The sequence below is a fragment of the Telopea speciosissima genome, chromosome 3 (assembly GCF_018873765.1).
Source record: "Telopea speciosissima isolate NSW1024214 ecotype Mountain lineage chromosome 3, Tspe_v1, whole genome shotgun sequence".
In the NCBI taxonomy this organism is placed as follows: domain Eukaryota; kingdom Viridiplantae; phylum Streptophyta; class Magnoliopsida; order Proteales; family Proteaceae; genus Telopea; species Telopea speciosissima.
In genome coordinates, this window is record NC_057918.1 from 29,818,971 (window position 1) to 29,840,598 (window position 21,628).

The window sequence follows — 21,628 nt, forward strand, 5'->3', positions numbered from 1 at the left end:
TCTCCCACCCTAAAAAGATAAGGGTGAAAAGTTTTGCTGTTGGGGAGTGTACTGCCCACTCCCATACAGTGTGTGTGTGTGTGTGTGGGGGGGGGGGGGGCGAAATGACCGCCCCAACCACTATTGAAAGGCGGAAATCCCGCCCCCCATGAGCTTTCGCGCACCCTCTCATTGCCCCCTGCATGCAGGCAGGGGCCACCCTCCCCACAGAGAATGTTTACCCAACGAAAAAAATTTAGAAAAAGGTGGGCATAGGAAAAATTTTGGCATCTTAGATATTTTTAAAGTTGCAAAGAGCGAAGTAGACAATTTAGATAGTCTACATGACATTCAAATGGAACTGATGAGAGATGTAAATGGAAGAAGTTATGCTGCTGAAATCTCATATGAAATTGAATCGAGTTCAAGAAATAGAAAATTCTGAAATAATAAAAGAATTACCCGATCTAATTAAGGAAAATTTGTGAAGCTGGGGAAATACTAATAATGAAGCCTAGAGGGCTTAGAAATGGCATGAAGAGAAAAAAACAATGACCTCAAGCATATGATTCAGCCCTTAGATCTAGTGTTACATATTTTAAGAAATTTTACCATCAATTCCTCAATTTACCAATTCATATGTCAATGCACTTCGTACCCAAATCATGACATGATATAGCGGGTTACAACAGGGTATGTGCAACCTAACATGTGCTTGTACTCCATCCAAAGACAACAAAAATGGATCCCTTAATAGCCTGAATATCTGGACGGAGTAAAATAAGAATGAAGAAAGCAAATCACCCTGCCCTACCTGAAAGAAATCTGAAAGGTGAACAGCTAAACAAACCCTTTCTTTGTCACGCATGGTTGCATGTGTCACTTCAGAAGGGATCTGGTCAAATGTTCACGAGCTGTGGCTAGAGCTTGGGTTATGGTCTGCAATAACAGGACGTATATTGACACTTGTTAGGAACCAAAATGATGCATCACAATATTCATAATTATTCCCCCCCCCCCTTCTCCCTTCTTTATTGATAACCATCATCATCATATTTTTCTCCCTTTTTTTTTTTTCTGTTGGGGTGGGGTGGGGGGAAGCAAGCTTAGTAAGAGGGTGAGCCAAATCACCTGCTCTGACAAGGGTGCACCAGCATCCATGCTATGAGATGCGACCTTTCCGGCGATAACGTTTGCATCCGTTTCAAGAACCATACTGCAAAACACAGGATGGTGTCAATACAGATAAGTGTTTTTTTTTTTTTTTAAGAAAAACTAGATGCAGCATTATGTAGAAAATAAAAACTCCAAAATCTGTTCACTCAGCAATGTTAACACTTTTTATTTGGAAATGAGTGTCATAAAAGTGCTCCTTCACAACCCCCTCCCCCCAGTTCAATTATGGTATGAAGTTAAAATTAAACTTCTAGCTGAGCACTAAACAAATTCCACAGATTCTGGGATAAACATTCCTCCTCTCTTGTAACTCAATGTTTTGCATAGTTGATGGTTCTATTTTAGGATCTTTCATCGTTAGGCCCGAAGCCTACATTTGTTCTGCAATTTAAATTTGACGAACAGAAGGCCAAGACATACTGAAAATATGATCAGCACAGCACCACAATTGGAAAGTGAAATACCCCGTGCCATTTGCATCAATGTCTGGGGCTTTGCTGTTGAGGAATTGAAATCAATCTGAAGGCTTGAATTTTTTTTTTTGACCTTTTCCATTTAGGTCCCTTCATCCTATATAGGAGTCAGGCATTCTTGATAGCTTTTGCTCCATTCAAATGGAGCACTCCCAGAGAACGGAGATGCATGATCAGATAGTCTCACAAATTAAATAAATTTACCTTGCTCATCCATATCCCTACCCCCCCCCCCCCCCTGAGAGAGAGAGAGAGCTGTGGAGTAATGCAGTTCAAGAAGGAGAATCATCCACGTGTTACTGTTCATGTGGTACCATTCATGTGAACAGTAGTCATGGTACTGGTCATTCCTCAGTTGTGGGGCCAGGTGTTTGTTATAATGAAGCCAACTGGTCCAGCTTTATTGTGCCCCAAAATAGCCATAGACTAGCAGTATTTTAAAGAAGATATTTGACAGCTTGCATGAGAACTGTTGAAGAGTTTCCAGAATTCTATGGGACCCATGCCAGCTTGTATGGAGAGGGAGTTCTAGAAGTTGCTAGATTGTGCCTAAATCAAAAGATCCTATTTAGTTTCCATTTGTGTTTGCAATATTTAGTTTCTAGTTTTTTTTAACCAAATCTAGTTGCTAGTGGTAGTTCCTATTTTCAGTTTTAGAAAGTAACTTTTCTTTCATTGTAATAGAATTTTAGGAGTTACTTTTATTGTCCAGCACTCTCTCACGCATGGAGAGTTTACTTTGTAATTGTTTACCTAATTTTATAAATAGAAGAAAGGGAGGTCACATCCATAAGAGTGGAGTTTAAGAAAAAAAGAGAATAAGTTGCTCTGTGAGAGAGTTATGGTGAGAGACCATGGGTGAGAGGTCCTTCCCTATACCTTCTTCTTCCTCTTTGATTTCTTTTGTTCCTATTTATCTGTTCTGCAATTATCAAGCACCTGTGAAGCAATCGAAACCCTTCTGTGCAGCCTATGCAGCTGGGTTTGCTGTTGGATCTTGGAAGGCTATACTGATTTGTGACTCAAAGTTCTGAGTTGGAGAAGCAAGAAGACATCCTGCAGTATCTGGGTTTGGAGTTCTCCTACTGATATCTTCAAAGCCAAGGGACTGTCTACCCAAAGTTCTTCCTTTGATATTAATTAAATGGCCTGATCTGATGGCTGAATTGACAGTTGCTGTGAGTTGCTATTTTGTGGTGTTTACTTTCCAATTTGGGACTGGTGTTATATCTCACCATCGATTGAAATTTAAGCCCCCCCATCACAGCAACTTCAGTTGTTAACTTTGTTATTGTCTAGTTTCTGGTTGTTTGACCTGTATATGCCCTATGATAGTCCAGAACCTGGTGCGGTTCGAGTTGTCTTTGGTTAGGTTTCAGAAGTTCCTAAGAGATCCAAGACCTGAAGCACCCCAGTTGTTTGGGTGTACTAATAGTTTGGGTTACTGGTTTACCTTCAGTAACTTGCTGAATTAACTTTGAGCGGTCCTACTGTGAGACTGGGACTTGGTTGTAGAGTTTGGTACTAGGCTTACAACATGCACGCTTTTGGGGAAAAAAGGAATCATGAAGACAACAAAAGCTTGGATATATTGCATACCCTCCATCAACAATCTCATCAAGGCATAAAAGAATGAGATCCAAGTTCTCTAGTGCTTCCCTTTTGTCCACATTGCTTCTGTACCAAGGACAAGCTGGTGTTAGGTAGCATAAATGTATTAATTAGGGAAGTATCAACTTCCAAATTATGGAAGAATGATTAATGAGGAGGAGGTAGAGGTCACGGTATGACAAAAAATACCTGAGGAGGAGGGCAACTGCATCAAAGAATCCCTGAAGTACAGTGGCTAGGATGAGCTCGTTTTCATCATCACCTCCAGTGACAAAAAAGTGTAGGTCTTGAACGAACTTGTAGACAATAATGTTATTATCTAACATTGTGATTTCCGCTGTAGATGGTGAAACATAGACAGAATTCAATTCACAAAAGAGAAACTCAAACCATGAGGAAGACATTGATTTAATTGGCATATGAAAACCCAAAAAACAGCAAAGAAAACCAAATATCTAGGAATTGTAGATAGATGGAGATGTCCTAATCCAGAAAGCAGCAAATCTGTACAGATTCATAAGTGATTTGCATATTATGTTAACATCAAATGTTGCCAAGTGCATTTTGAAAAAAAAAAAAAAAAAAAAGGTTAGAAGGATGCCTATATACCAAATGCAGATATAATCAAGACCTTAAGAAATTATGCTACTATTTTGGGAATGAAAAGTAGCCAACACAATTTTTCTTGTTTTTTTCCCAAAGCATGCTGGTAACATTCTGGTCAATTTGGCTGCTTTTCTGTTTGGATTAGAGGCTGAGTTTTGTCTTGAGTTACGATAGGAGTTAAGACCAAGAAATGGAGGCCAAACCTCTATCTATAGTGGTTAAGTATTTCTGCCACTTGGGATTTCATAAAAACCTCAAAGTTCCTTTTACTGATTTAACTGACCAAACCGTAACTCTTCACGCTTTTAACCGATGATTAATGCTTAATGATCTTCAAAATTGTTCTATGGAAGCATTCCACAACTTCAAATCATTTTTAAAATAAGAAAATGAACAAAAAGAAAAAGAAAAAAAGAAACATTATGCTTCAGCCAATGATTAACGTATTCAGTACTGACAGAAATATAGGCAAGCTGGTTTTAAGAGAGACCTAGTGAATAGACATGAAAAGCCTGACATATTAAGACAAACAAGAATATCTTAGAATACACATAGAAATGGAAAAGCATATAGAATGTACTTATTTAAATGCATAACTGAATGTAGATACTGTTTACAGATGAAAGACATTATTTATTGCTATGTCCATTAAGAACTATAATGCATTTTGGATCAAATATGGGATGGGCATTCCATTTTTTTTTTTTTTTTTTTTTTTTTCGGGGGGGGGGGGAGATATATATAATGGAAAAAGAGATCCATAGCCAAAAGAGCTTCCAGTTGCCAGGCCCATTTTGCCACATGAATTATTATTTTGTATTACAACCATTGGATAGATAGTGAATGTCCTTGATAGATAATATGTCAAACTTGGTGGCCCACCTCAACCCTATGGTGTTCATGTATTACCCATTGTTTTTTTGATGGTCCTGTTCTACAAACAAAAGGTAGTTTTTCAAACAATTTCAAGGCATTCTCCAGACACATGGTCATGTGCAATGAGGTTGAAAATCAACATATGATTATGACAATTGTAACAAATCAGGATCTGAAATCAGTACCTGCAGTTGTGAAGAGAGAGAGAGCAACAGAAGATAATCCAACCTGCCACGATAGGATTCTGTACCTCCAATCATGGCTTCCTCCTTTATTTATAAATCAGCAAAGTAGAGTCTTAGTAGGTTTAAAACCTACTAAGACTCCACACCAAATTACAAAACCTACTAAGACTCCACACCTAATTACAATCTAATACAAGGAAATAATAAAGGAAAATAAACACTAATATTAATCCCTAACAACTAAACTCAGACTCAACTTAGACACAAACCTAAACTCTACAACTCGACATAACTCACGATAGTCCCTCAAGCTGGAGTATATATATATATGGAAATAAAATTAATATTTTAATCATATTAGAATTCAAGATCAATCCATTTGTAGAGATAGGAATTTCAGTTAAAATTTCCATCACATGGAATGAGAGAACAGTTTACCTTGAGTGCCAAAAGTGCAACACCTCCATGGAATTGTAGTTTTTCTCTAACATAGCAGCAAAGGTACAAGACAACCACTAGTGACAACACTTGCTAAAATCCTACTTCAACTATTGAACTTAAAAGAGAAGATTTATTTTGTTTCTAAGAGACAAAGGATTTTTTTTCTAACTCATAAAACCAAAGCTGAAGTCAATGCTAAAGATGTAGTTCTCTATTTCCAAAGACTATCGCTTAAATAACCAAAACGTAATCATAGTAATCACTTTATTTATTTTATTTTAAATTATAATCTTAAGATGACATGTGGCAAGAGGTGTCATAATCCTCTTATGACTTCAGCCTTGAGCAAGTTGTCACACCCCCAGAACGACCAAACCTAGTGGGGCCCATGACACAGGATCTAATTGGGGTTCGTGCAAGTTAAACTTAAACATTCTCATTAAAAACATACTATGCTTGGATCTTAATAATTATGAAGTTTAAAACTCCATCACCATCACAATTATCCATTAAAAAGATCCAAGACATAATATCTATCAGAGTCTTAGTGAGAACTTTCATAGTTTATGGCATCGAAATTAAAACTGATAAACCAAAAAAATAACTCCAATGCCCAGACATCGGGTAGTAACACATGTTGACATCTATCCCTATTAATAACAATCATCCTTGATGAAATAGAATCCTTATACATCATTCATAATAAATGCCTAAACAGTCATAGTATTAACCTTAACTAAACTTGAAGATTAGGAAGGTCTACTTCAATCTGAGTGATCCTGCTCCATCACAATTCCCTTCCCTTTATCTTTAGTTCCTTTCTCTGTAAAAACATTTAATAATAATGGAATAAGCTTGACAGCCCAGTGAACAAGATAAACAATCATTAATAATTAAGCATACACATAATCTATAATCATTACTATGGTAACATGCATCATTCATTATTTCCATCATTCTTTATATCATTCAAATAGTACCCGTTTATTATCCTTAGCTTTAGTCTCAACTCCTCATTGGAAATGATATCCCCCACATGCCGGGTCGTGTCTTGGCTAAAGCCTCAACACCTCTCAAAGCTTTTGTGTCGGGTCATGTCTTGGCATTAGCCTTAATGCCTCTCAAAACACCTATAAATTCCATTCTGAGTCGTGTATTGATTTAGGCTTTAAATTACATTATTTCGTAAACCTTTAACTTTCATTGTGTACAAGTATACCGTTCTCTTAATCATTCTTAACCCTATCATGAACATGTGTATAATACATAGGGTAATACATAGTTGTATACATAATGAGAGTACATATACATGATACATAGGAAATGATGCAGATTCGTCACCGAAATGGGCTTATTTCTTTAGAAATAAGTCTAGGGTTGGGTTATATGTATGTTGGGCCTTTGATCCCATGGGTTTTCTATATAATAGGCCACTTTTCTGGGCCTAAAAGAGGGGTACATGGGTTGCATACGGGATTAGCCCAATATTTAGTTTATTTTTATGTTTTTAATTGAACCGGTTTAAATTGGTTGCATCCAATTGGTTCAATTGGTCTAATTTAAGTGAAGTGATCCTATTGGCTAAGAGGTTCTTATATCCTATTGGCTAGTAGGGAATCTTTTTTATTTTAAGTAGTTTAAGTTGTTTTTAAGTCATTAGGACTCTATTTTGAGTCTATTTTAGTTTCCTAGTCAGTTTAAGTTATCTAATAGGTTAGAGATTGGGTTAGGCCTTTCCTTTTTAGAGTAGAAGTCTACTTTTGAGTCTTTTATATAAGGTTGTAAGGGGGCAAAGCCTTGAACACGAATTTGATTAATGAAAAGCTTTTTGTTTGCTGCCATAGTTGCTGCCCTGCTCTGTTGAGTGTTGCTCTGTTGAGTGTGCATCCTTGTGGTTCTATCAAGGTGGAAAGGGACTGGTGGAATCCGGTTGACTCCTTACGCCGTGACGGCTGGGAGGATCTTCTTCAATTCGAAGGTGGTTCTATCCTTCACATCTGTTCAAGCTGCTGCCAATGGAATCTCCAGTAAGTTTGACACCCAATTTCTTCTTCTAACCCTCTAATCCTTTCCCCCAATTGGTCCCCTTTATTTTTTGTTTGAATCCCATAAACCCTAACTCCATTAAAGCCCAAAACCTGCAACTCAATTCTGTCCAGAATTGCAGAATTTCAAAACTCATCCAAACCCTAACCTTTTTATACCATATTGACCCCCTAGACCTGCCCATTAATACCCTATAAACCCCATTCCCAAATTCCCATCCTAAACCCTAATTTTGCCCTAAAACAGCCCCAAACAGCAGGCTTGTCCAGACCTTGCTTTTATCTGGCTCCTAGTAGGATTATCTCCTATTCTAGGACTACATTAGGAAACCTATCATATTTGCATGCACATCACAAGTACATAACATTCATTCCATTCTTTCTTGTGAGTCCAATCAATCACTTTATACATGACATATAATTATAATCTCTTCTCTTATTGAGTCTATGTACTCACATTCTATCTTGCATTCTTTACATCTATTAAGCAAACATAATTTATAACTAACGTAGAGTATGTCATTCAATCATACATGCATAGCTTAATAACTACATGTCCTAACATGATTGAGTATCGTTACTCACCTTCCAACGCTTCCCAATATTTCCAACTTTGATCCAATCTTCGAGTGGCCCTAAGGGTCACCAAAAAGTCTCTTTATAGTTCTTGAACAAATCCTAAAGAAAGCACTCAAAAGAATGAACAGTATAGGACAATTGGGCAAAATATAGCAGAACTTTCATGTTCTGCCTCAAACTTTCAGGGGTATTCGACCCACTTCCATGCATTGTTGGAAAAACTCAAAACATAGTTAATGAAGCCCTAGGAGTCTACTTTCTAATGCCTCCTTAAACATCCTATTTGCACTTCAAATGAGTGAGTTATGCCACCTCGAGTACACAGAGGTCAGTCTGCCCAGAATTTAAAATTCAGCAAGATATGTGGTAATTTCAAGGGGGTTTTTGACCCCGTTACGAGCAGATTTAGGAAAAACCCTATTTCACAAAACATGAAACTACGGAAGTCTTCTTTCACCAGAAACAAGAATCACTCAATTTCAATCTAAAATGAGAGAGATATGACACCTAGAATGCATAAAGGTCAATCTACCCGAAAATTGGGGATTTCGATCCCAAGCTTTCATATATGAAAATCCCAACTAAAACCCATCAAAACAAGGCTTCTAAACCTCCTAGAAACATCAAACAACTTCCAATTTGATCAGTTAAAGAAACAAAATAAAAATACCTTCTTCTCCAATGGAAAACCCTCAATTTCAAGTGTTCTTCACTTGAATCCACAATCAAACTTTGAGATTTCTTCAATCCTTCAATAATCTAGTATTAAAACAACCTAATTAAATCATCAAGATTATTAATCATCAAAACCTCTTTACTTGTATGTAAAACCAAACATTAATCTAAACTTTCTTACCTTCAAATCCTTTGTAAGAAGACACCTTTTCAATCTCAAGCTCTAATCTTTCATTAATCCCTTCAATCCACCTTCATAAGTCTTCAATTTCACAATCTTCAAGCTAAACCCCTCTTTTCTCCTTCTCCTAACATAATTTCATTAAGCTTAGAGAATCTTAAGTAATGAGCAAAACTCCTCCAAAGAGATGATTTATAGGAAATGGCAAACTTGTAATTAGTAGGACTTCTCATTGAAATACCCATAAAACTAAACCATAATTCTTAACCCTAATCCTTACAACCAATAGTGAAACATTATATGGTATCTATCTAGGGTCTTTCCTATTATGCCCTTAGTTCACTATTCTAACTAGCACTAGACTAACAATCACTTAAAATTGGACTAATCAAGAACCAATCTTAAACCCATGACATAAAAGAACCAAAATATAAACATATCATACAACTAGGCCCATAAAATAGAATCATGGGCCATAAAAACAACTTAAAGCCCAAATATGGCCATCAATCAAATATAAGCCCAACAATCGTCATAACACATGCAAAACCATAAATGCATTAGAATCTTACCATAATCTAGCAACATTATACATTAGAATCGATCCCCTTCTGTCCAGTCCAATCATTCTGCCAAGTTACCAATTAACAATTATTAAATTGACAGTTCTAGAATCGGGGTATTACATCCTCCCCTCCTTATCAAAAAATCGTCCTCGAAATTGACATACCGTGATCATCAAACAATTGGGGAAACTGTACTCGCATATCGGACTCAAGCTCCCACGATGCTTCTTGGCTTGCATGATTCCTCCAAAGGACTTTCACCAATGGGACAGCTCGGTTCCACAAAACTTTATCCTTCTGATCTAGAATCTCTACTAGTTCTTCTATATAAGAAAGATCCTCCTTCAACTGTAGCGGTTGATAGTTCAAAACATGTGATGGATCACCAACATACTTCTTTAACATTAATACGTGGAAAACACTGTGGACATTGGATAACTTCGGTGGCAAAGCAAGCCTGTAAGCCACTGGTCCAACTCTTTCAAGAATTTCGAAGGGTCCTACATAACTCGGATTCAACTTTCCTTTCTTCCCCAATCTCATAATTCCTTTCATTGGAGCTACCTTCAAGAATACTTTGCTACCCTCTTCAAATTCTAGGGGCTTCCTTCTCAAATCTACATAACTCTTCTGTCTATTCCAAGGTTCTAAGACTCGAGTTTCGACAAGCCAGAAATTGAGTTCGTCTCGGTTTCGACCATATCTCGGTCGAAACCTGGGATTTTTTCCCATTGATGGGGAAACCAAGGTTTCGACCCTAAAACAAGGTTTTTTAGGCCTGATTTTTTGCAGGTTGCCTATTTTTCACATTTTAAACACAATCCATGAATTACATTGACAAAAAAATCACTGAAAATAGTACTTATGGTTATTAACCCAAGTTTACTAACGTACGCGCTGATACGATACAGACACTACACTGGTATTATAAATTTATAATTAGTTCACATAATTATAAAGTACTTGAACCCTGAATAATACATTGAATCCAAATAAAATATTAAAATGCCCCTCTTCAATTCCATGCGGAGTTTCTTAGTGGGTCTAATCCACGAGCAGCGTACTACTGAAGATTGCGAAACCGTTCCTCCGAATGCACAACATACGTATCCCATGACATGTTATGGGACCAATTGGTCTGATAGTCCATTACTGCCCAATTATAAGCCCCATCATCAACTTGTCCAAGATATCCTAATCTAGGGAAGAGTTTACCGAGAGTGTAAGAAGGTGGAGCCTACACAGATGGCTCGGATGGATACCCGAATATACTGTCGACAAGAGATGACCCAGCACCTGACCTATCCCCATACCCATATGTAGCAGTGCTCTCAAAGGATGGTCCACCAGCATATCCACCCCCATACGATCCATACCCACTATGTGATGCTGATCCGACGCTCTCAAAGCTACCACCATGATGTTGTGCTGAACTAGGGGTTTCTGCTATGAAGGATGGCGCCCGAAGTCATCACCATAATGAATACTTTAGGTAATTTTCTTTTTGTGTTTGCTTTTTTGGATCCCTACCCCAAACAGTTTCTAGAATTTGACTGAAGATCGATGACATATCATGTGGTTGCCATTATTTCATGGGATCAAACTTTTAGTCTTTTAGTAAGCTGATCTGAAGGTAGGACCATAAAGATTTACTGTTTGTGACTTTTATAATCTTTCTATACCTATCCTTAATAAAATGTGCATTTTGTTGATGGACTCATACTCATACAAAGTAACTCTTAATACCCATTTAGTTTGCAGTGAAATGAAGTTAAAAACAGATTTCACATTGGTAAATTAGTAAAAGTGAAGTAAAATGACAAAAGAAAAAATAAAACTTTTTAAGTGGAGTGTAAGGGAGTCATTTTTGTAAAAATAAGAAAAGACAGAGTTTGAAAGCAAAAAAAAAGAAAAAGACAAATAGTTTGAAAGTAAAAAAGAAGAAACGACACGTCTATGTACTATTTTTCTTCAAAAACTATTGAAAACCCATTGAAAAACGTCAAAACCCATTGAAAAACGTGAAAACCCATTGAAAAAGTGAAAACCCATTGAAAAAGTTAAAAACAGCCTTGGTTTTGACGGTTTCGCATAGGTTTCGACCGAAACCATAGGTCGAAACCAGTGCGAAACCTGGGATTTTTTAAAGTTTATGCTCAACTCGTCTCAGAACCTGTCGAAACCGAGTTGTCTCGGCGGTTTCGATCGAGTTTTGATTCCATAGTCTATTCTGGGCAGTCTTCATTTTTTCTGTATCAACTCCACCTTTTCACATGTCTGTAATACAAAGTCTGGCCCCAAAATCTGCCTCTCTCCTACTTCAGTCCAGCAAATAGGTGATCGACATTTCCTTCCATAGAGTGCTTCATAGGGTGTCATCTTGATCGTGGATTGATAACTGTTATTATATGCAAATTCTATCAATGCCAAATAGTCACTCCAATCTCCTTTGAAGTCAATCATGCATGCTCTCAACATATCTTCTAAAATCTGGATGGTCCTTTCAGACTGACCATCAGTTTGAGGATGGAATGCCAAGGTGAAATGTAACTGAGTACCCAAGGCCTTTTGTAAACTCTTCCAAAAACGAGGGGTAAACCTTGGATCTCTGTCTGAGACCATAGAAATAGGCACTCCATGTAACCTCACAATCTCTTTCACATAAAGCTCTGCAAGCTTGTCCATTGAATAGTTAATCTTAATGGGGAGAAAATGGGCTGATTTTGTCAATCTGTCAACAATCACCCAAACTGCATCATAACCTTGTGGAGTCTTAGGCAAAGCTATAACAAAATCCATAGTAATCCGCTCCCACTTCCACTCAGGTAATGAGAGAGGCTGCAATAAACTTAGCGATCGTTGGTGCTCAACTTTCACTTGCTGACATGTCAGGCACTTCTGTACAAACTCCGTTATCTCCCTCTTCATGTTGTTCCATCAATAGACTTCCTTAAGCTCGTGATACATCTTAGTACCACCTTGGTGAACGGTGTACGGGCTGTAGTGTGCTTCTTCCATCAAAATCTTCTTTAGTTCACTGTCATTGAGCACACACAGTCGGTTCCTACATCTTAGGAATCCATCATTATCAATATGAAAATTTGCCTGCTTACCTTCACCAATCTCTTTCTTTATCTTTTCAAGGAATGGGTCCTTGAACTGTTCTGACTTAATCCTTTCATTGATAGAGTTTTGCACATGCAAACTAGCTAACATCCCTGTAGCATTGGGTAGTACAACTTCCAAATTCAACTTCCTTGCATCTTCTATAATGCGAGGCTGGTTAGTCAAAAATGTTGTTGTATAACCTTGTGATTTTCTGCTTAGGACATCTGCTACTACATTTGCCTTACCAGGATGATAGTTGATACTGCAATCATAATCCTTCAGTAATTCTAACCACCTCCTCTGTTTCAAGTTAAGTTCTTTCTGGGTGAAGATGTACTTCAAACTCTTGTGATCTGTAAAGATTTCATATCTTTCACCATACAAGTAATGCCTCTATATCTTAAGTGCAAAAATTACTACCGCCAACTCCGAATCATGAGTGGGGTAGTTTTGTTCATGTGACTTCAGCTGTCTAGAAGCATAAGTCACCACCTTGCCATGTTGCATAAGCACACAACCCAAACCTTTCTTTGAGGCATCACTGTAAATAACAAAACCCCCTGATTCTGTACGAATAGTTAAAAACGGGGTTGTTAAAAGCTTGTGCTTCAATTCCTTGAAGCTCCTTTCACATTCCTCAGACCATATGAAACGAACTCCCTTCCTTGTTAACTTAGTCAATGAAACAGCAATACTGGAGAATCCTTCAATAAACCGTCTATAGTAACCGGCTAGACCCAAAAAGCTCCTTATTTCTGTAACATTTGTTGGTCTTGCCCAATCCATTACTATTTGTACCTTTCCTGGATCCACCATTATGCCTTCCTTTGATATGACATGGCCTAAGAAAACAACTCTTTCGAGCTAAAACTCACACTTCTTGAATTTTACAAACAACTTCTCTTTTCTCAAAGTTTGCAAAACTGCTTTCAAATGTTCCTCATGTTCCTCTTCGCTCTTAGAATAAACTAAGATATCATTTATGAACATAATCACATATTGGTCCAGCACATCATGGAACACTCTATTCATTAGGTCCATAAATACCGCTGGGGCATTTGTCAACCCAAAAAACATGACAAGAAACTCATAATGGCCGTATCGTGTCCAGAACGTCGTCTTTGGAACATCTTCATCTCTAACCTTCAATTGATGGTACCCTGATCTAAGGTTAATCTTGAAAAAGATCTTAGCTCCTTGCAATTGGTCGAACAAGTCATCGATACGGGGTAATGGGTATTTGTTCTTTACCGTCACTTTTTTCAGTTCTCGATAGTCAATGCACTTGTACCATCTTTCTTCTTTACAAATAACACTGGAGCTCCCCACGGGGAAACACTTGGTCTTATAAAACCCTTGTCCAGTACTCTTGAGTCCAATATGTGAGTACAGTTTCCCCATTTGTTTGATGATCAAGGTATGTCAATTTCGAGGACAAAATTTTTATAAAGAGGGGAGGATGTAATACCCCGATTCTAGAATTGTCAATTTAATAATTGTTAATTGGTGACTTGGCAGAATGACTGGACTGCACGGAAGAGGATCGATTTTAATGTATAATGTTTCACTATTGGTTGTAAGAATTAGGGTTAAGAATTATGGTTTGGTTTTATGGGTATTTCAATGAGAAGTCCTACTAATTACAAGTTTGTCATTTCCTATGAATCATCTCTTTGGAGAAGTTTTGCTCATAACTTAAGATTCTCTAAGCTTAATGAAATTAGGTTAGGAGAGGGAGAAAAGAGGGGTTTAGCTTGAAGATTGTGAAAATAAAGGCTTATGAAGGTGGATTGAAGGGATTAATAAAAAATTAGAGCTTGAGATTGAAGAGGTGTCTTTTTACAAAGGATTTGAAGGTAAGAAAATTTAGATTAATGTTTGGTTTTACATACAAGTAAAGAGGTTTTGATGATTAATAGTCTTAATGATTTAATTAGGTTGTTTTGATGCTAGATTATTGAAAGATTGAAGAAATCTCATAGTTTGATTGTGGATTCAAGTGAAGATCACTTGACATTGAGGGTTTTCCATTGGAGAATAAGGTATTTTTAATTTGTTTCTTTAATTGATCAAATTGTAAGTTGTTTGATATTTCTAAGAGGTTTAGAAGCTTTGTTTTGATGGGTTTTAGTTGGGATTTTCATGTGTGGAAGCTTGGGATCGAAATCCCCAATTTTTGGGCAGATTGACCTTTTTGCATTTTAGATGTCATATCTCACTCATTTTAGATCGGAATTGAGTGATTCTTATTTCTGGCGAAAGAAAATTTCCGTAGTTTCACGTTTTGTGAAATAGGATTTTTCCTAAATCTGCTAGTAACGGGGTAAAAAAAACCCCCTTGAAGTTACCCCATGTCTTGCTGAATTTTCAACTCTGGGCAGACTAAACTCTGTGTACTTGGGGTGGCATAACTCACTCATTTGAAGTGGAAACTGGGTGTTTAAGGAGCCATTGGAAAGTAGACTTATAGGGCTTCATTAATTTTGTTTTGAGTTTTTCCAACAAATACATGGAAATGGGTCAAACAACCCTTGAAAGCTTGAGGCAGAACATGAAAGTTCTGATGTATTTTACCCAATTGTCCTATAATGCTCATTCTTTTGAGTGCTTTCTTTAGGATTTGTTCAAGAACTATAAAGAGACTTTTTGGTGATCCTTAGGGCCACTCGAAAATTGGATCAAAATTGGAAATATTGGAAAGCGTTGAAAGGTGAATAACGATACTCAATCATGTTAGGACATATAGCTATTAAGCTATGCATGTATGATTGAATGACATACTCTACGTCAGTTATAAATTATGTTTGCTTAATAGATGTAAAGAATGAAAGATAGAATGTGAGTACATAGACTCAATAAGAGAAGAGATTATACTTTTATGTCATGTATAAAGTGATTGAATAGAATGGCAAGGAAGAATGGAATGAATGTTATGTACTTGTGATGTGCATGCAAATATGATAGGTTTCCTATGTATCATGTATATGTATTCTCATTATGTATACAAGTATGTATTACCCTATGTATTATACACATGTTCATAATAGGGTTAAGAATGATTAAGAGAAAGGTACCCTTGTACACAATGAAAGTTAAAGGTTTACGAAAGAATGTAATTTAAAACCTAAATCAATAGACGACTCAGAATGGAATTTATAGGTGTTTTGAGAGGCATTGAGGCGAAGGCCAAAACATGACCCAACACAAAAGCTTTGAGAGGTGTTGAGGCTTTAGCCAAGACACGGCCCTTGCATGAGGGGGATACCATTTCCAATGAGGAGTTGAGACTACGGCTAAGAATGATAAACGGGTACTATGTGAATGATTTAAAGAATGATGGAAATAATGAATGATGCATGTTACCATAGTAATGATTATAGATTATGTGTATGCTTAGTTATGAATGATTGTTTATCTTGCTCACTGGGCTGTCAAGCTTATTCCGTTATTATTAAATGTTTTTACAGAGAAAGGAGCTAAAGATAAAGGGAAGGGAATTGTGATTGAGTAGGATCACTCAGATTGAAGTAGACCTTTCTAATCTTCAAGTTGACTTTGAATCGGTTCTTCCTCTCCCTTCTTTGTTATATCTTTATATATTATAATATATATTAAAAAAGAGATAAAGACAAGTTTCTCAAATCCTTATCCCTATTCATTTAATATATAAAATAATATATAAATTAAACATTAGTTAATCACATTAACTAATGTAATCTCACCTTTAATAATCAATAACTTTTATCAATTAATGAATCTCTCTTTTATTTTAATACTTTTGTTGTACGTACAATCCTTCGCCGCTGATATCGAGAAAAGGTATGATCCTAATAAAAATCTACTACAGATGTTGATCGGCTAATACCAACAATTCTAAATTAAAAGCATTTACCAATTAGTACATTATGTGTAGATATAACTCTTATTCCTCCCAAAGTTGTAGTAGTCAAGTATCAACTCCGTCTCTCCACTTAACAATATCACATGACAAACCTCTAGGCATGGAAATAATAACTGTCACAACCTAGGTTTGTCAGAATATCATGCAGAGATCTAAACTGTTGATTGGGTATCTCAAAATGTTTCCAAAACATTTTGGAAAATAAATATTAATACATATTAATATTTTAGAAAACCTTTGTAAACATTTACAAAATGTAACACCGGATCCAGATTTTCATCCAATCATGTCTAGATACTCTCTCTTGATAATCACCCAAAATGAGAGTGGATTTCTTGTTGAGCATCTCCTTCGTCTACAGTCAAATGCCATAAATCCAGTGCACCAATATATAGTCTGAGAGACATCAACCGTTGGCACACCAAAACCCATAATGTCTGGCTGCAACAATAAGGACCTCTCAGATCTGGAGACCAATCGAAAAACTATCAATGAGAATCTTGTCCTCAAACAACTCACAATATTCCATTCAAGATTCTCATGTTATCAAATTCAATGTACACACAATATGTACACTCACATTTGTGTCCCTGAATCAACATTCATGAGCACACACAATATGATGACTATATGATTAACTAATGTTTAATTTATATATTAAATGAATAGGGATAAGGATTTGAGAAACTTGTCTTTATCTCTTCTTTTTTTTTAATATATATTATATATTATAATATATAAAGATATAATAAAGAAGGAGAGGAACAACCGACCTGCAAAGTTGTACAGGACAAGGCTGAAGTCATAAGAGGATTATGACACCTCTCGATCCTTTTGTCTTTTAAGACACAAAATAAATTTTCTATTTTAAGTTCAAGAGTTGAACTAGGATTTTGGCAAATGTTGTCACTAGAGGTTGTCGTGTACCTTCCTTGTTGTATTGGAGAAAAGCTACAATTCCAAGGAGGTGTTGCACTTGTGACTAATGTAAGGTTAGATCACAAATGATCTAACCCCAGGCAGGATCTTGATCTCAATCAATAAACTTCAGAATAAGGGAACAAATCAGCAAATAAAACAGAAGATAGAAGAGAAGATGGAGGGATAGATGGGTAATGGGGATAGAGGGTTGTCTCAGCCGTGGGCCTCTCACCCTCAACTTTCTCAGTCGATCTCTCAGCCTTTCTCAAGACAATGGTTTGCAAAAACAAACTTCATTTTTTTTTCATTCATTCTATTCTTCCAAAAACTTACAATAAGGCCTCTATATATAGTGAGGGCTTAACCAAAATAGTGGTAAATACTTGTTGATGAGAAGCTGCTACTGCTACTAAGAAATGGCTTGATGAAAACAAATTGGCTGGTGGCTGGTGGCTGGTCCAATTCTGTCCCAAAGTTAGGGACTGGTTAGGTACAAGCTGACTGGTCTTGGATGGGCTGGACTCTTCTTCTTCATATGGTACTTCTGCCCATACATAGGGTTGTCTTCTACATCAGCTCCCCCTCTCTTAAAATCATTCGACTCTGACGAATGGAGGAACGACATATAGCGATCGTAGAGATCCGGATCAAGCCGCTGAAAATCATCCGCATGGATCCATGTGCTATCTTTGTCAGGTCGGCCATGCCACTTGACGAGGAACGAGTAATACCCCTTACCACCACGTATGGTAGTAAACTTGTTGTCTAGAACATCTTCAATAATCTCGTCCGTTGGGGTCACGGTTTGTAAGAAATAATAACCGCAAGCGTACGAATCAATCGTAGCTACGGGTCGAACTCAAGGAGATGTACGCCACTCTATCTTACTCACTTTAAAGTAATGCAAAATGAACCAAATTAAAGTGTAGATTAAACTAATGATAATTAAACTAACGCGTCCTAACTCACAAGCATCTAACGAATTAAATTGGCATGAATTGAATTGGCGTCCTAACACATATCCATCTAACCTATCAAAACTAACGCGGATTGGAAGAAATAAATTGCAACCACACACCACAACCACATAAAAGAAAACAAAAGAAGAAAGAGATTAGAGAGGGAGAATGAGACTAAGAGATTAGAGATGTAAACCCGAAGGTGCTTGAACCGGACTGAATTTGCTTGCTTCTACCACACTTGAAATGGCGCTACCAAATCTGAAATTAAAACATAAATAACTAAATTAAAATTTTAACCTAATGCATGATGATAATAATAATAAATAAAAAAAACAGAATTCCACAAGCATGGAATAATTAGAGAGGTAAGGAATGAGAAGAAAAATAAAAAGTGGAGAATTAGAGACCTATTAGAATAGAGAGAATAGAGGTGGTGAGAGTGTGATTAAAATAAAACTAATGGAGGAATTAGAAGGTTAAGAAGAAGAAGAAACAAAAAATAAAAATAAGAGATTAAGAAGAAGAAGAAACTAAAAATAAAATTAAGAACTAATACTCCATTCTACCAAAGTTGAAAGTGCATGAATTAATTAAGCCTTGCATGAATGTAGCTGAAGAAACTTGAACACTTGAATAATCCTACCATGGCTTCCTCTTTTAAATCTCCAAGTCTTGTCATCAACTTAGGAACTTAGACTAGAAAGCTTTAAAACTAAACTAGAATTAAGAAATTACAACCATATTGAAGACATAAATTGAAACTAAAGCTTGAATTAAACCTATTACAACCATTAAACTAACTCATAAATCAAACTAGAAACTTAGAAAGCCAAAAATTAAGAAGAAGAGAGAAATTTTACTAAGTAATTGAACAAGTTTACAAGAGAACCATGGGGTATTTATAGGGAAAGAGAGGAGAAGGGAGAAGAGGTAGGAGAAATATTCCCTTCTCCTTCCTTTACATAGCTTAATCCCCAAGAAAAAAGCGAAAAATAGAAAGAGGGAGAGATAAGAATCTTAGCTACATAAATCTTCTATTTTACAAAAAGTGACTTTCTAATTCTATACTTGTGCTTCATTTTCTTTGTAGGAGTCTTCTCTAAGCAATGAGATCAAGGCATCTTTGACCTTTCAACCTTCCATGGATGAGAGAATATTTTTCAAAAGCAATTCCAAAAGTGCCCTTGGAAAGTTGGAGGAGAGAGAGAATAAGGGTGATGACTAAGATTCCCTTCAAGAATTAATTAAATCCTCATTCTGTCCTTCAATAAACGTGAAGCATGGGATGCTTATATAGGCCTCACTGTTGCATTCCTTGCAAAAAAATCACCCAAAATAGACCTAAATTTCGTCCAATTTGGAGTTCGGGAGCCCAAAATATCTCAAGTTGAAGTTAGACTGCTCCAGAGCCTTCCAAATGGAATCTTTCAGCTAACAGAAAAGATAACTTCTGATAATTGCACTACGACACCTAGAATCCGAACTTCCGCTTTACTTTATCCCTGGCCGATTTTCGATAATTACAAACAAACCCCTATCATAAAAATTGAAAACAGTGGCATGCCATTTTCGCGCGTTGTTACGGAAACGGTCGTAACTTCTTCGTTTCAACTCGGAATCAAGTGCCATTTGAACCGTTGCGAAGCTGACTCGATGGGCTACGCATCCATACTATTAACACCTCAAAATTATGCTAAGGGGCCCACTGTAATCATGTTCAAATTTGACTAATTTGCGAGATTCTTTCAGTACTCAATCCAAACTTGATTTTCTCGACTCCTAGACGCTTCCAACTACTGCCAAACACCACTAAATAGCTTAAAAACGACTCCTTAGCATCATTTGCTCCATTTTCACAAGAATTCACCTAAAACCTGAAAACACAAACAAAAACCTCGAGTAGCTCCATTCCAAGTATAAAAATGCATGCTTTATGACCCTAAGATTTCACACATAAATGTGCTCATCAGATTCCCCCACACTTGAACGTTACTTGTCCTCAAGTAAACAAAAACAAAAAACTAATCTAGAATGCAGAAAATCTTAACTCACTTTCGTAGGAATCACGGTTGCACTTAGCATGTGCAACAAGCCTTTGAACCCCTAGGTTACCCCTAGTGGACGAGTTTTGTCTCGTGGGTGTTTGCAGTGAATGTACACCCAAAATTCAATAAGAAAGAATGTTGCAAATTTTAATTATGGCATAAGTAGGATAGTGTACATAATCCCAAAAGGTGCTCAACTAAAGATCAAGGAGCCAAAGATTCCCCTACACTTGAATTTTATCACCCCACATCAATTCAAGCAACAAGCATGCATCACGATTAAGGGATCTCCTCATATCTTTTGAACACCACTCACCTTCAAGTAAACCACTCATAGCATCGATGGAACTGAAGACTCAGGCTTTGAGTATTTTTTACCATACTTTCTTTTCAGGCATTAAGACAAAAGCTTTTCTTTCACAACAGTAAACTCTATTTCTACTCCACTACTGTTCTCTGAATGACATGGTAGAGCATACACCAGACACCCAAATACTTGGTAGCTTCGCTTTTTGCATATATCCATAAAGACATTGAGACATTGGGACATTGATGCAAGAGTTTTTCTTGAGTTTCCTTCCAAGGAATTTCGAACAAGTCACCTTGCTTCCTGAGGCAACAGTGCCTTGTCTAGTCCCAAGGAATTCCACTTTCCTTTCTTGTTTCTTTTTTTTTTTTTCTTTCACTTTCATGCCTTGCCACAAACAAATTGGTCTCAACTACTAGCCAAAAGATCAAAGGGTCCATGAAACACATAGAGGAATTTAGCCATCAAATGAAATAGTACTCATATTTTCCAACTCAGTCCCTCTCACCGGATACATACCAATTACCGTCCTTGAAAAGGAATTTTTTTATTATTTCGCATGCTAGGGCACCTAATTCCCTCTTTCTCTTGCTTCGCAATCAATGAAACATATGCACAACACCAAAACTACCGCCACAATCAAAATTCGCCAATTAAGTCCAACACACCCCCCACACTTAATTCATGCAGTGTCCTCAATGCATGCATAAAAGAAAGAATAAGGACAAGGGAGGAGATGAGGGGGCTTACCAGATATAATCACAAAGAGGATCATGAAGAGTCATGAGCTCTACAAAAAGTACTAGGGGCAGCAATAGAAATCTCAATCCATGGCCGGTAAATGTAGAAAGAGCTTCAGAACCAGAAAATACTTGACCATGAATTTTAGTAAAGTGATAAATAATATGGAAGTTAAGCACAAATGATAAAAACCCAACAGGAAAATCTGTCCATATGAGACAGTGGAAAATGGAGGCAGTGAAAAATAGTC

General features: G+C 36.9%; 1 protein-coding gene across 2 annotated transcripts in view; it reads right to left on the bottom strand.

Moving 5' to 3' along the window:
• Window positions 1-548: 548 nt before the first annotated feature.
• LOC122653622 (coatomer subunit zeta-1-like) overlaps window positions 549-21,628 on the bottom strand; it is a 31,488-nt gene continuing 10,408 nt past the window's right edge. The window contains exons 3-6 of one of the 2 annotated variants that reach the window (XM_043847528.1): window positions 3,429-3,576; window positions 3,228-3,302; window positions 1,111-1,195; window positions 549-918 (exon numbers count right to left, since the gene is read on the bottom strand). In XM_043847528.1, the coding sequence (XP_043703463.1) occupies window positions 859-918; window positions 1,111-1,195; window positions 3,228-3,302; window positions 3,429-3,576 (368 nt within the window). In that variant the 3' untranslated portion in view covers window positions 549-858. Of the gene's footprint in view, window positions 919-1,110; window positions 1,196-3,227; window positions 3,306-3,428; window positions 3,577-21,628 lie in introns of both variants that reach the window. The other variant, XM_043847527.1, reaches the window with a different exon arrangement.